The sequence below is a fragment of the Ascidiella aspersa genome, chromosome 6 (genome assembly GCF_963924565.1).
Source record: "Ascidiella aspersa chromosome 6, kaAscAspe10.2, whole genome shotgun sequence".
In the NCBI taxonomy this organism is placed as follows: Eukaryota; Metazoa; Chordata; class Ascidiacea; order Phlebobranchia; family Ascidiidae; genus Ascidiella; species Ascidiella aspersa.
This window is the reverse complement of record NC_139452.1, coordinates 2718615-2734949: the sequence shown is the minus strand read 5'-3', so window position 1 is coordinate 2734949 and position 16335 is coordinate 2718615. Positions and strand designations below refer to the sequence as shown.

General features: G+C 40.2%; 1 protein-coding gene across 1 annotated transcript in view; it reads right to left on the bottom strand.

Moving 5' to 3' along the window:
• Positions 1-16335, bottom strand: part of LOC146139150 (protein jagged-1b-like) — a 74917-nt gene that overhangs the window by 39180 nt on the left and 19402 nt on the right. Inside the window, exons 6-9 of the mRNA XM_083393122.1 lie at positions 13178-13308; positions 12604-12723; positions 10323-10436; positions 4226-4339 (exon numbers count right to left, since the gene is read on the bottom strand). Coding sequence (XP_083249248.1) covers positions 4226-4339; positions 10323-10436; positions 12604-12723; positions 13178-13308 — 479 coding nt within the window. The remainder of the gene's footprint in view (positions 1-4225; positions 4340-10322; positions 10437-12603; positions 12724-13177; positions 13309-16335) is intronic.

Below are 16335 nucleotides of genomic sequence, written 5' to 3'. Positions count from 1 at the left end.
TTGACGAACCCCGATCGCACAAAAGGCCATTTCGTGCCAGAGAGCGTCGATCAATTTGCGGCGGTTTTCGTCCAAAAATCGCGCCCGACGCTTTTTCCGGTCGCCAATCCGCACAAAAACATTCCGCGGTGGGTCTCGAGTTTCGAACGAGTAATATCTCCAGTGGTGGAAGAGTGGGAGTTTTTCGCTTTTCTTTTGTGAGAGTGGAGCGGGTTACTTAGCAGTTTCTGTGGCGCTTGGAAAGCGACGGAAATCGATCCACGAAGCGGCGATGCTGTGTTGCAACTGGCGCCAACCCATTCGCAATTAAAACGGTTGCATTAAAACCCCATATAAAACGTTTTCAGCGTTTTTCTTGCGGTCCAAGTCCTTCAGGGGTGGAATATAATACAGGGAGAGTGCGTAGGGACAACAGACGACCCCATTTTGGGACAATGGGGGTAGATTTTGTTCGGCAATGGTGGTTTTAGACCCAGATTAAGAGATCTAAACCCCTTTGCTTGACGGGGACGTTTGGGGGGCTTTCGAGGACCCCATGGGAAACTAACCCCTTGGTAAAAAGACTCGGTGTTGCTTCTCGTCTGTGTTTTCAGCCTAATCGATTGGATGTTACGCTGAAGACGAGGGGACAATAGAAAGACGGCGGAATCTGGTGAAATCGGAATCCGGACGTGAATTGCTCCACGAAAAAAAACACTTTAACTCTGTTTTCGAAACTATCTTATGCTGGTGGAATTTCGTCTGAAGTTCGCGTAAAGTTGAAGATGCAAACACAATTACAAAGACTTCTGGGTCTTAGTTCGACCGACGCACAATTTTGAACAAAAACGAGCGTTTTGTGTCAGAGTCAATTACATTCTAAATGTCTGCACAAAACATTCCTGTGAACAACTTGTTGAGTCCTAATCTACAAAAGCCCGATGAAGCGCAAGAAATATATAAATCTTATGTTAGATCGATAATATTTAGTTCAGAGTTAATTACAACAAGGTTTTAATGTCTAATTTCTTAAAAAAAGACACAACATTCTTAAAAAAACACAGCAATATTATGTAACAATGTCAAAATGTAAATTTTGTATCAGAGTCAACCGAATCAAAGCTCCTACAGAAAATTTATTTAAATCTTTTTATATATTACATTCGCTATTCTGCAAAATACCCCCAAAATTGCAGCAGGACGACAAAAATAGGCCACACTGGCCTTTTGGTGTTGTTTGCATTGCGCCAAAAAGCACACACGCAAATCGGAGTCTTGGCTCGATCAACAAGCAATCAACAATCAGAGTTATCATTAGCGTGTCAGGTAAGCGTTTGCTAAGGGCACTTGGCGGTTGGTTTTGACCCGGGCGACAACCATTAGCGGCGCGACACAAGGGCGATACAAGGCCACGAGCAACAGCGATTAGACGGTTCCCACGCTCGAATACTGACGGGAAATGACTCCTTAGCGCTGGACAAGCGAACACACGGGGGTGGGGGTTAGGGGGTAATGGTGGGGGCAGGATACAGGGCACTCGTGCTGTAGGATGCTGGCATGCTTATGCTGACCCCCACACCACTTTCAAGCTCTTATGTAAACAACTGGCCGTGCTTTCGATGGAACGTTTACACAACAACTATTAGGACTTCAAAGGTTTAAAGAGCGTTTAAAATCGTTAACGCGACCACGTATTTTATTTATGCGTTTAGTTGAAAACAGTTGTTTTTAAACCGGGGTTGGTAAATTGTGGGGCCCGCGGAACATCTTTTAAGTATAGTGTTAGAATGCGTGGGTACAATCAATAGTTTTTAGTATTGAACACTGTAGTAAATATTTTACTGTTTTTTTCTAGTTTTTAAGCAAAAGGAGTCTTTTTTGTCTGCTTTCAGTTAAAAGTTTGTATAACTACCGTCTACCGAGTAACAATTGGACCAATATATTTTTTAATTTCTTGAGAACCAACTTCGAATACAGGTTGTGACTTTTTCCATGTAAACTTTAAAATAGAAACGCTGCTTTGATACGGAAAGGCAGACGACATACTTGAGTCTCGGATTTCAAACTTTCGGATATGCGCAATGGGGAATCCCCAAACAAAAAGGGGGCGTGATTTTTAAGGGGTCGAAAAACTGTTTACCCCACGCAATCAATTACAACCCAAACCAGCCGCGAAATTAAAAGATCAATAACCGAAAGCGAAAAAGCGAAAGCCTTAAATCTAATCAACGGCAAGCTATAATCGATTACCCACCACACCCCAGCACACCAATTAGCGGTCTCGTTATACTAAGCTATGGTTTTGCATTGGGTTAACTCTTTAGCGTCGGGAGAAACTAAAACGGGGATAGATCGACTGATTTAATGGCTTTACGCAGGCACTATGGACACTTTTATTTCAGCATCCTATTCGACGAACTTTTTTATAAAGGTGACGTTTAATTTGGAAATTAGCAGAACGAAACACTAGTTTAGTGCATCAAATCAATCACAGTTGGTTTAAATTGCAAAATTTTTATCAATTCTCAAAGATTAGATGAAGGCATAACTTTTACAGCTTTCATTTTAATCAGCCTTTATAGGCAAATATGAGTCTACTGAGAATTTTCTCATTTGTAATTCACCAGAAGGCGATAAGCGAACTATATTAAACACGAACTAAATATCAGTGAAAAATATAAACTCGATGAGGATAAATTTTGAAAAAAAAAAATTCAAACCAGCCTACTAAAACACCTAAAAACGTACGTAAAAATGAGGTCAATTTGAGCCCATAGAGTCAGGGCGATATAACCTGACGGCGGTATGCAAACTTTTGCAAAAGCCTGAAAAAAAGGCAAAATTGGTGTCCGAAGCAGCCATCGGACCCTTAAAGTGGACCAAGGGGTGGCCAGCTTAACTTGCGCGGCCAAAGTTCGCGACCGCGTGGGTGGTTTCGCTTTTAATTCACCGAGCTCAGGTTCGAATCCGACTTAAACCGGTAGGGCTACTTTCTCACGGGTCGCCGCCGAGGGGAAGCCCCCTTTCAGCGAGCTAGCGCGATCCGAAATGCAAACTCTCGCTTTGGTGAAGGAGCGAGCTTTGGGCTTTGATATGCGCCGGATTGTCCAGAGTACTGTCCAGTCTAGTCTTGAGATGCGCACTTTAATGACACTTGTAACGTTGATTGGCGCCATCGGCCAGCAATCGTGTGTCATATCTGGGCGATTCATATAATCCCCCCGAGAAAGTCAACCTGTTCGTGGGGATCCTTTCCTGACTTGTTTAAGGGGTATTTGGAAAACGTGGAGGTAAAAAATGAGCAAGTTTTGACAAAAAATGGGACAAAAAACTAAAAATGTAAGACTACTTTTTAACTGAGGTTTACGATAGCTTAAACATGACGATTTTATATGTGTGAAAGGAAATTTCCAAATGTCTCCCTATAAATGGCCCTTATTGGTGTCCTTGTAGGCGACGACAAACACACACACACAGATATACACATATATATACACACGCTCACTTTATGAGCAACGTGAGAACTAGGAAGGGCTCTGAGCATTATCGTGTTTATAAATAGACTAAAGTTCACGCCGGAAAACTCTCACAGATATTGTGAACATGCTTGACGCGATTCCCAGGGACAGCAGACGCGCTTTTGAGACACTTTGCTGTCTGATTAACATCACATCTCGAAAACATTCTGCTCAAATTTCGATTTTTCCCAGCGACACATTAGACGCCGTGCTACCATGGCAACCAGCAAACATAAACGTTAATTAATCGACCAACTGGTGATTTTTAAAACAAGCTGTAATCACACACAGTAAAAACATTCTGATAAAATACCACTTTAAAAACTAAAGTTGTTCAACATCCCAATTCTCATTGTTATTAACACTCATTATTTTCACAGCAAATCGCAAAAAGTGACAAAACCACAACATAATCATATATTCATTAAGCAAGCTAAAGTTATAAGACGATTGAGGAATCTTAGTAAAAATAAGACACTTCAAAAAATAAAAATAAACTATTAATTTACTTGTGGTCATTAAAACTGGCTAATTTCACAAAAAAAAGCTAAAATGCCAAACAAAGCAACTAAAGAATCGTAATTTTGGGATTTTCAAAGATATACAGGATATTTAAAGACAATCTGAATAAACTTCCACAGCACCCGCAAAAAAAGCGAAACAAAACCAGCAAAAAATCCAATTTCAAAATAAAATTACTAACAAGAGTAAAAATGTTATTAACTCACCGAGTTGACACGTGGCGCCTTCCCAGTGGCTGGGACACTCACACGAGAACCCGTTCACCAAATCGCTACAGCGACCTCCGTGAGCGCAAGGTGCTGATGCACAGTCGTCGATATCTGCAAGACAAGGTCAAGTCAAGGTCAAAAGTTTTGCACGTGGAAGAAGAAAGGTCAAGCACATTACGCATTACAACCAAAAGCACCACAAAGGTTAAAAAAAGAAAATTTGCATTGATCTCAAGTTTAAGTTTTCGCTATATAAAATAAAACCAAAATTGATGGAAAACTAGCCGAAAAGGTGTTTATATTACAGACATTATTTATTGCCTTCATTTTTTTCTTACTAAGCACAAAAGGCAGAAACGGTTTATTTTAACACGTTGAAGTTCGAAAAAACCAATGCGAAAAACGTTCGCGACATGAAGTTAAAATATTCAGAATGCAAACAAGATGCCTTCGGAGGGGCTCACACATTGTGCATATGTATGTTTCAGTATTGAGAATGCATATCTACATATAAACAATAGCGTGATTTCCTTAGAAGGGATGCAAAACCTAAACAAAAAAAGTGGTCTGGGAATAGAAAAAAGGGTATGGTAACTTGTCAAGGGGGTGGGTTGCCGTGTAACCGGGCCAATAATAGTCCCAGGTTGTGAGTCAGGTCCAGGGCAAACGTAAACAGGATAATCTGCAATCCCAGCACCGGTCCCACAGTCTGGCGCGCCTCGTCATCCTAACAAGTGCTTGTTGAAGGCGCCAGGACAAAACAAACTCACCACTGTTTCTCCCCACTATACTAAATACTTGACGACAAAGTTTACACGCCGCCTATGCTACTTCAAAAGGGACCAGGCTGATAGTTTGTTGGCCTGATTTTTTGTTCTTTTTTCAACATTTCAATCATGCACTCGATCACTTTTATTGAAATTCATATTTTATGCAAAGTTTTATTGGATTTTTCATTTTTCCACCCATATAAACGAAGGACGCCTGTAAAAGTTAGTAGTTATAAAACCGTGTTCAAAAGTTTAACAATTCAGAAAAGAGGGCCGTCGCTTTCAAAATTTCAAACTGGTAGTAGATAAAGTAAAGTCACAAAAATAACTCAAAACAAATTCTGTTGCAAATGGAAATATTTGTGATATTCTTTTTTCGTGAAAATCAATTGCTTTGTGTCAGCAATAGGTGGTTATATATTGGCAGACCGCTTTTTAAATCCCGAAAAAAAATCGCATTTTCTGGTCTTTTTCCATAAAGCGCTCGAAAACTTTTTCAATTTCAGCGCCCGCCGAATGATGACGTCATTACGCGTGACGTATGCCGAGAGTGCCCTTGGCAGGGTCTTGAGGGTGATTAGGGCGCACGGGTGCAACTTGTCGTCGCCCTGGTAAGGCCGGGTTGTGTCCGGATGAAATTAGCGACACGGAGCCTGGCTTTTGGTGCTTGAACGAGTTAACTTGCCACTCGAGTCTCATGGATTCCCGACATTCTCACGACACTTATCGACGCCTCTGTACGACTTAAAGCACCCCTGTACTTGGCCCGCTTTCACATGGACACTTTGATAGCGGAGTTTTAGCGGGGCACAACTTTTTTGCAGCCTTGGTTTCAAAACTTGAAGTTTTTGCCTTTAAATCTGGTAATCTTTACGATTTGGGTTAATTTTGTCTCCAATCCTGTTTAATTTAACCTAAATTATGCTTATTTCAAAAACTTTTAGTTAATTTCACTCTAAATCTGTCAATTTCGCCTCAATTATATTTAACTAATCCTAATAATAATATTCTACCGAAGTTTTACTTACGTTTTAAAGTGTTTGATTCCTAAACTCGCTTATTTCACTCAATTTTTTCGTCTCAATTCCATGATTGCTGGGGGTTTGAATTAGGCCAAAAATAGGAGCCGGCCCAGTTTAAGTGGGCCTTTAAACCCGGCCCGAATCGCATGTGTTCGTGGCCTAACGACAACCGCATAAACACAACACGAGAGCATACTTTCGCAAAGTTTGGACAAGTTTTTCCTCTCCGTTGCTAAGGCAACCGATGGCGGGGACAAAGTACAAAGGTTCGGCGTCATATCCGCTTTTGGCGGTCGTTTGTGACGAATAATGGCGCTCATTGTCCGACCTGTGATAAGGTCAAGGCCTCGCAACCTTGAGGCGACCAAGCTAAACTATTCACCTTTTGGGTTCATGAAGTTTCCTGAATGCTTAGGAAGTATTTCGGTGTGTTAATGCGGGTAAACTAATAGCGAACTTAAAAATAGAACTAGAATATTAAGGAAATTCAAAAAAAAATAGATGTAAGCAAAAACGAAAGATCTGCGCTTTAAATGTTGCTTTCAAAAATCATTTTCAACGACGAACGTTTCCTCAATTTCGTAAAGCTGTGGCCAAAACATCACAAAAACATCGCAAAAATGATCTCGATTAAAACATGTGACTTCACGGTTTCGCTACTTATTTTTAACCGCCGTTTCCATAACGACAGTCTGCGCAGTGGGGCATGACGAGTAGGGGTCACGACCCCGGATCCGCAAATGGCTCGAAGCGATTTTCGGGGCGAAAAAAAACGAAAAATCCAGGTGAGCTAGGAGAGCTCTTCGCGGGTCAATTGGGGGTCAAGGAACGAAATAATAACAGAAGGGTAACCTGATTCCGGGGGTGCATTTTTAGCCCCCTAACCCCCCCCCCCCCCCCCCAGCTTTCCGCAAATAGCTCACACGCTTTCGGAGATTTGCACGAGCGAAGCATTTTGCGATCAGCGAGATAAGCATATTCGGTAAGTTCTGGGTTTGGCGAGTTTTTAGCAGACTTCGGTTTTTGGTCTTAAGGTATATTAAAGGAAAATCGGTATTTCTGACCAAGTAGAGTTTAAAGCAATACAAAATTCTCCCATACTTTGATAAAAAGTTTTTTTTGACAAAAAGTAGTAACAAAAAATAAAGTCCCATTTTTATTTCAGGTCATAAAAAGAAATAAGGTTACGTGTTTAAAAGGCGCCATTTTTCCAGCTAATTATTCACAAAGGTTGAGATTACAAGAATTTTTGACCGACGACTCACTTTCATTTCGCTGTGAAACTTCCTTAAAACGACACAAGACAATTTGGAGCGCACCAGAGTGATCGATATCAGTTAATGGAAACTGTTAGTATCAAGGCGCAAACCAGTGACGTATATGAGTCAGCCAATCAGGGCTCTCGACAACCACTGACTCATCGTACGATGCCTTCTGCCGGCGACAAAGTAGCTACGGTGTGACTATAGGAGGAAACACGCACACAACAAGATAGGCTTGTAGTTTTAATTGTCACACACAGAAGTGGTGTCCTATTCCAACTGCCCACCACGCCGCCGTTTGTTACGTCACACAAGCAATACGCGCGCGTGGCTTGTGTTTTTTTGATCGCGATGATGATATCACCCCCGTGTTTCGAGGGGTTCGGTTTTAACCCCCCAGGAAATATTTACCTGTTTACCGTTTTGGGTTCCGATTCCGCTTACCAACAAACAATGGGCGCGACTTTTCTCGCATTTCAAAGCGGCGAAGTGCGACTTTTTAGTCGGACTGTAAAGTATTTTTTTTTTTGGTGGGCGGAAACAAGTTGATGTGAGACCGAAATATAAACCCTTACCCACACGGTTTTGATCATGTTTCAATAAAGGGCGTAAAAAAGGCACAGTACCAAGTTTCAACTATAGATATATAGGCAGTTACTTTAACCACCTTATTTTGTTTTATTTAAATGTCACAGCGTTACACTTTGGTCCAGTCCTAGGTAAAATTTAGTTCACTTCAATTAATAAAGAATAATTTCAACTGAAAATTGATTTACGAGTTTATTTTGCTTATTAAAATTTAAATTGATTATAACGTTGCCAATAAACTTTTAAGTTTCATGCCCCAGTAACAACATCCGCTTGTATTTATGCTGTAAAGGGTTCGCAAACCCCAAAACACACATACAAACACACACGCATGCACACATACACACACGCACACATACAAACACACACACACACACAAACAGCTCGAGTGAGAAGCGACCGCCAATTATCGCGCTTTTTGTCGCTCGAATGCAAAACACGGTCCAGGAATATTTACGGCTCCAACAAACTGGGCCAGTGTATGACACAATCTCAACTAAACAAAACACTTTTATAGCGCAATATCAGTAAAAAATTGCACCTTTGTGAACAGAAAACTGGGCTGTATATTATACCAGGTTGTTAACGCAGTAAAATTACCAAAAAGGTGTAAATTTGCCCCAAAATCGCTGCAAAAAGAGCTCCGGCCTGCATTTAGCCGGGCTGATATGTGAGTCGGCGTCCGGACGAAAGAATCGCGAAGTTTTTTGACCCGCGACGCCTGCTAATGAACCATATTGCCGGCGTGGGGTGCGACTGCCAAGGCCAGGGGCTAGGGGTGTTTTGGGGCCTTGTGGAACCCACTGCCGTCACCCTTAACAGCTGGGACATAACTGGCCCCATTTAAGCATACTTCCAAATATAAACAAGCAAAATATCGTCTGGTGTTGGTTACAAAATACTAGTTTTAAAGTTGAAATCATGGCGAGCCCCTATAGGGTGATAGAGCCCCACAAATTTGTTTTTTTTTCGACCGGGAGCAATTTGTTAGAGCTAAAGATGCTTCTAATCGTGCGCAGCGAAAATTTTGCGCAATAACGCGAGTGCAAGCAGCAAAACATTCAGCTTACACATTGAGGCAGGATTAGAACGACGAAGGTAGCGAAACGCGTTGGTTTCCTATAATAAGTCAGGGTGTGTTAAAAAATGAATAAAGAGATATTCAAAACGTTTAAAATGCCACCTACTTCTGTATGGGCTTTGATATTCATTCTATGTCTAACTACAAACTCCTGCAATTATCTTAAGATTTATTCGAAATGTTTAAAAACTTTACTTTTTTGTTTTTTATTAGATCCCGTTTGTTGATCTACAATTTGATGTTTTAAGACAAAACACCAGTTTTTTTTTATATAGATGTTAATATATTGCCAATGAAGGCATCATTTACTTTGCTATTCTGTATTTAAAAGCTGGTGCGACCCTTCAGCAACATTGCAGCAGGAGAAAGGATAAGGCAAGCGCAAAAGACTCAAGTCGCGCTCGCATTTGATTCCAAACAAGAAAAAAACATCGCACAAACGCCAATGAAATATTTATGCGAGATCGCAAGCAAAAAACGCGGGCATTAAATAGCGTTTTGGTGAAAACACAACCGGCTCCAACGGGTCAGATCGGCCACACGGCGCCAGGGGCTATTTGTGAGGTCCGAGAGGCCAATTACAGGGGCCAATGCGCGTACGGCGGCCTTAAGCTTGAGAATTAGAAGTGGCCAGCGTAAACAATCGCTGTAAAAAGCCAGAGTGGAATTTTTGTCCGAGCCGGGCAATAAAAGTGAGAGTGATCTTTTGGCTTGATAAGACAGAGACCATCTCGCGATAACGCGTGTGAATTATTCAGAGGCGAGCCAGTCGAAAAGCGAGCAAACGTTTGACCGGTGGAAGCACTGCTTCGATGGGACTGGGCGCTTTTTGTCAGCGTTTGTGTTTGTGGGAAACGTTTTTAACACTTTTTTACTTTTTTGCCTTTTTTTGTCTGTTCAAATCTTACTGGAACGAGAACATACCAACAAAATACTACAAAAATATGACGCTGAAAGATTTGGAGTTTCGGTAAAACCTAACAACTTTGCGGGCGTTTTTTGTAAAAGCCACCACTTATAAATGCATTACACTCACTTTAAACCATATTTGCGAGTGAAAGCTGTAATTGAGCGATACATTGTGAGCGATTTGCTTTCGATAAATACAGATGCTTGAAACCTATGTTGGGGATTTGAAGGAAATCTTAATAAAGGCTAATTCCTGTTTGAAGCATAATGGTTGGAGGTTATAGTAAGACGTAATAAGAATACCAAAGCCCATACAGAAGTATAGGTCGCATTTTGAACGCTTCGAACAACCCTTTGTTGAAAATGAAAAAAGATTTATTCGAAACGTCCACAACATTCAACCTACTTCAGTATGGGCTTTGATAGTCTTACTACGTCATATTAATGTGTGTGCAAACTTACTGGTCTGGCAAGTCTTTCCTGTCCATCCCGGCTGACACTGGCATCGAAATCCGAGGGCGATGTTCTCGCATATTCCGCCGTTCTGGCAAGGTTTCTTCACGCAAGCGAACTTCACTATAAGCAAGGAAAAGACGCAGTAATAACAACAGTGTGGAGACCGGCCGTTGGTTTTTTGCACATAGATGAAGCCTGATAGCCGGGGTAACAATAGGCGGCTGGTAGATGCGCAGATAGAGCGATGCTGCTCACTCCTATGGTCTTGTGAACCTATGCACTGGATCTGAGACGCCAAAGTTGGCAGTTTTACTTTTTAGGCTCTAGTTTTTTAACTGCTAAAATCGCATTTTGAATTAATGGCCTTTAAAAAATGTAGTTTGCCATTTTTTGTGTTTTAAAATTCAAATGTTATTTTATTTTTAGTAAAGTTGCTTTTGAATGGTGTTTCTAAATGCTGAAATCTTTTCAAAATGCTGAAATCTAAAAAAGTTGCTTTTAGAATGGCATGCAAACTGGATGACCATAAAAGACCCCGCAACAACACCAGGTTAAAGTCCGTTTGATACAAAGCGGTAAATGGTGTTTTTCGATTGATTGCCTCACAAAGCAACAAAAGTAAGCTCGTTAGCATCATAAAGTGCAAATATTTCGTTCACATCCGCACTGGAAATGACCGTGTGCGACAAAACGGTAGAACAAATAGATTATAACCTAGTGCAAATAAGCTATACTGTTGTGCAAATAGCTGTAAATATTCCAAAAGCAAACTATTGAAACAAAACCCTGCTATTATATGCAAATTAGTTTCTTTGAAGATGGCTGGTACAATCCACGTAACAGGGTTACCATGGCAACCGCAAGTTTTGGATCGCTGTAATGTAGGTCATTACCTCACGTCTGCGGTCGAAATACGTCGCGCAATAATTTGCAATTTTGGAAACAAATTACGATCAAATTGGACTGCTTTCGCATTAACATCATGATCTACATTCAATATGATGGCGGAATATAAGCTTTATATCACAGAAACAAAATCAATCGCGTTGGGAGCTGTTCGAAGAACAGTGTCGTTCAGATTGATTTTAGAATAGCGATCGTGATATAAGCATTAAAGATCTTTGATGCAATATCAGGTTAAAGTCGTATATATATAGACGAAGCTTTAATCGCGTTGGTTCAATTGGCTTTTTTTCAAGAACGAAGCTGTGAGAAATTATTTTAAAAAGTGTGACTATTTTATTTTCCCATTACAATCCACCTTGAAGGGAAACTGTCAACATAGGGTTAACATTGTCAGCTTATAAGCTACGTTATTAATTAGGCAAATTGTCTGGGGTAACTGCAGCAATGAGCTTGCTTTGGAAACAAACGATATTTATATTAGATGATGAACAAAGTCAAGTTGCAACGGTAGAAGTAATACACACATTAAGGTGGAATGTACATTTGGTGAAACAAAGCAGAGCCACAATGATCACTGGCATCAAACAAATGCTCTGCTCATAAAGCAAGAGGTCGCGTCTCATCAATTGAAGATTACGACCGACACCGAAATAGACGAGCGTGCGAAAGCGCTCGCGCAATGTCTCCACGCACACACACGCACGCCTCAACACAAATAGAGGCACAGGGCGCGCAGAGCTTGTTGTAATAATGTTCGAATACCTCACAGATTAATTTAAGCTGGGACGTCGCGCCTCTGTAATAATGTTGCCGCCTGCACGAGTTTTTTTCGTGATTTTTTTTGCGGAATTAATGAGATTTTCTTGCGTTAAAAAGTTTTGTGTTTTTTCGCCACATGTCACCACAAAAAGGTCGGATCAATGGATTAGAACGCTTTACCTGCCAGGCAAGCTTATTACGACGGTTCTGTCTCATGCTTCCTCCCAATGAGGTGTTTAAAGGTGATATTTATCCTTATAAAAACATCGCAGTCTCACGTTAGCCAACTGAGAAAGGTTTAAAGCGAAATGCCAGGGTTGAACATTTCAGGTTAAGTCGATTTGCAAAACTGCGCATTTTAATGAACAACAATAGCTGGAATTTATTAATCGAAGCAGTTAATATGGATTTTCTAAATACATAATTTAAAACAAGAAATTTCACAACAAAGTTTCAAAAAACAATTTTACATCTCTTCAAATGCTTCAGAATTTAGTATTTTTGTTCCTTAAGTTGTTTGATAACGAATCGTAACTTGGTTACAAAAACATCGTTTTTTTCATTTATTTAACCTGTGGCGATCGCATGCTTACGCTAGGAAAACTAAACAGTTAATTCTCACCTTTCTCGCAATATTCGCCGGCATATCCTTGCGGACAAGAGCAGTTGAAACTGTCGGGTTCTGGGTTGGTGCATGACCCACCGTTCATGCAAGGCTTGTGGCGCCCGCAGTAATTCAAGTCTGGTGAATTAGAAACGATTTGAACTTGTAATTTCGGTGATAATCACTTGCCAAGCGAGTTAACTTATCGTGCAAAAAGTCGAAATTTAATGAGCGTTACCAATTCAGCGTAAATGTGAAAGATTAAGAACACAGTATTTGTAAGTATACTTCAGGCTTTTCTGGCAAAATCAAAATCGCTTTTTAGATGTAAACTCTATAAACAATCTATAAATGGACTAACATTATCAGAGAAGAAAGGCCAAAATAATATTTGCTCCCATTTGAAATCATTGACGTCAGTTACTTACAATATTTTTATAAACAGTAAGTTTATAAACAACCTAAATGTAAAACAATTGTTCAAAAAAACTTCCTAGTTTTCCATAAAAAACTTAAAAAAACAACAAAAGGACTACAATTAATATTGGCTTTGCAGTAATTTCAATTAAAACCAACAACACAAGTTTCCGACCTTTAGTGCAAAGCAGTCCTCCCCAGTTTTGCTTGCATTTGCACTCGAAGGGAGCGTTGCAAGTCCCATGCACACAACCTGGGTGAAGCTTGCATTCCGTGCAGAGGTCACCCTCCCAACCGAAGCGACATCTAAACATAAGAATCACGGTTAATAAAATAGAAGGCTAAGTGCCTTCTCACTATGTTGAAAAAAAATACTTTGAAGCTAGACTTGTATTTAAAAAAAGCAAAAAAAATCATTTCTAGTCAATTTTACACTTTCCCTGAGTTGATTTTGCAATTAGTTTCGGGATTGAGATAACATCTTTGTTTATGGATGATGAATGGTTGAACAATAAAGCTATAAACAAGCTAAATTCTGATAAATTCGTCCGTTTGTAATATAATCATTTTTGTATTATATGTTGTATGCGTTTGTGAAACAAAACTATTTAGAGGCTTGTCGCTACAACTTTCTGAAGCTAGTGTTGGGATTCTGCTTAACAGCTGAAGCGATAATCAAGATAAAATCTTTGTTAACAGCAAGTCAAATTGCTAAGATCAAAACGTTGCTTTTTGTTGGGAAGTAAGTCATCACTGACACTGTATTGTTTGTCTTGTGTCAAATCAAGCGACATAATAAAACTTTTGCCACAGATTTTTGTGCCTTCTGTGTAAGTTTGGGAAACGATTGCCATCGAACAACGTGAGTGGAATTGGCAGCAATTGCGTTGTGGTAATTTCAAGCAGGTTACGCCCACATTGATTGTTAAGCGAGTTGGTTCACATGGATATCGAAAAAGAGCGCTCTGTTAAAATTACTGTGTTCTGATTACGCAAAACCTCTATGTTTGGAGCATAATGGTTGGAGGTTTTAGTTAAACGTAGAGATAATATTTAAGCGCATATATAAATAGGTTGCATTTTATTGGCTTTTCATCATGTAAATGCATTTTTTAATTCGCACAGAGCTTTTAAAACGTATAAAAGGGCAATCTACTTCTATATGAGCTCAGATATTCCTACTGCATCTAGAAGTACGTTTGGTAAAATTTTAGTAATTCACACCGTTTACAACAAATAACACTATGATATAAATGGCTTAGCAAAAAACAGACCAGAATTATTTTTCGAAACCATCGGCCAAAATTCACATAAAAAACAACACAAATCCAATTCCCCAGGCCTTAAAAAATAGGGCCGGCTGATTTTGAAGTAGCCCTATAAATCGTCCCCGGCGTGTCGTTACAATGGGAGGGGGCCAAAAACAAATAGCGTGTCGTTGATTGGGTGCGAAGGGCCACTCTAGGGGAAAGGGTTAAGGTGAAGGTCACACAAACAAGTGGAGAGAAAAAGATTCCTTGGCGCGCTTTTAATTAAAGATACTTGAAAATAAGGACAGGGGTTGTTGTAGCGCAGTGGTTCTTAATCTGTTAGCAATTAAACCAATGGGGGGGGGTATCTTGGCAATTTTAGGGGGAGTAAGATGGAGTTCCATCTTGGTAACTTAAAATCGTTAAGTAGTGTCGAGCCCAAATATTTCTGTTTTTAGTTTGGTAAAGTGCTTTGTTATTTATTGAATGCCAAAAATTAGCTCATCTTATAGTGTTTTTATTCATTAGCTAATGGCAGGCCAAACCTTAATAATTCTCACAATTAAAATATATTTTTAATGGTAATAGAAATCTACGGAGTTTCTTAAACAAAACGACGCAAAAAAGTTAGAGAAGCCCTGTCCTAGTCTCGTAGCTGTAAGCTGTAAGATGTGTAGCTGTAGAGAGGGGCGGGATTCGGTAATATCGCGACGGCGGCTTACGCGATGACTATCATCTTTTGGTAAGCCGTTCCCACGCCCAGGCGAGCGCTTATCTGATCAAACTGCGAGCGTAAACTTGGCCAGAGAGAGAAAGTGAGAGCAGAGTGAGAGGAGCAAGCGGAGCGAGCGGTTGAGTTTGTTCGAGGATTCGCCAACTTGCCGGCATACCTGAGCGTTGCGCTCAAGTCTCGATACAAGGGTTTGGAATGCTTGGGATTTGGAAAAGGCCACATACCACGGCTCGGTGTCGGTGTGGGTCTTGTACTTCCCGTATAAGCGCATCTACACCGGGAAGAGTTATTTCGAAAACTCATGGCTGAAGATAAACTTTGGAGCCTTCTGCCTGGTGGTTGTAGTTGGACGTAGAATGTTTATCAAACCCCATACAGATGGCTAATACAACCTCCAGCCATTAAAAACGCTCAGAAAATGACACATACTTTTGCTGGGCTTTCGGCTTTTCAAAAAAAGTAGAGATTTGTCGGAAACGTTCAGAACACGCCACAATACTTCTGCATGGGTTTTATATGCACTTTAAGTCTAAGACACCTCTGTCCATATTAAGGAAGCGCTGGTTATTTTGCTTGCGGCTCCACGGGGATCAACAGTTTGCGTAAATATTAACAAACACAGGTCGGTGGACCGCACGGATCGCACATGCTTCGTGGAAGTTAAGAACTTATCCTTGTCGATGATTTAAGCCGACAATATGTCGCACACAGGTAACAGGCATCTGGCCAAATTTGCACGCCGCTTAAAATCCTAACGGCTCATTTTTTCATGTTGCTTATAAATACTCTTGTGGGTTATAGCTGCTGCTGGGGCAACATTGAACACCGTGTGAGTTTTTTTGTAAACATTAAAATAATGGAGGAAACTCGGCTTAAAACAGACATGTAAGATTTTCACGCGTTTTTTGAATATTCTTTAGTAAACATTTAGCACTTATTAATATTAGAAAAAAGATCGTTAAGTAAAAAACACAAAAAATCGGCTTTGTTTTAACATATTTCGCACAGTTGTATATTCCGTTTTATATTTATATTGTTTATTTGAACGGCTCAAAGACAGTCGCGCATTAGACACAAAATAGAGCGTCATATTCATAAACAGCTGCGTACAATTTTAATTTTTTTAGCTCATTTTTAGATCCATCCATTAACAAATAAAAGCACATTGGCAATATAAAAACTATAGCCTTAAAGTCAGTATAAACAGACAAAAAAGGTCTTAACTTAAACAGCTGTAATACGATCGCTAACATTTTTAGTTCCGTTTTCTAACACATAAACCACCATGACCAGGTCTGTACAGCACGCTTAAAAGCCAGTCGCTCAACAGCCAGAGAAAAGGTGCCAGCC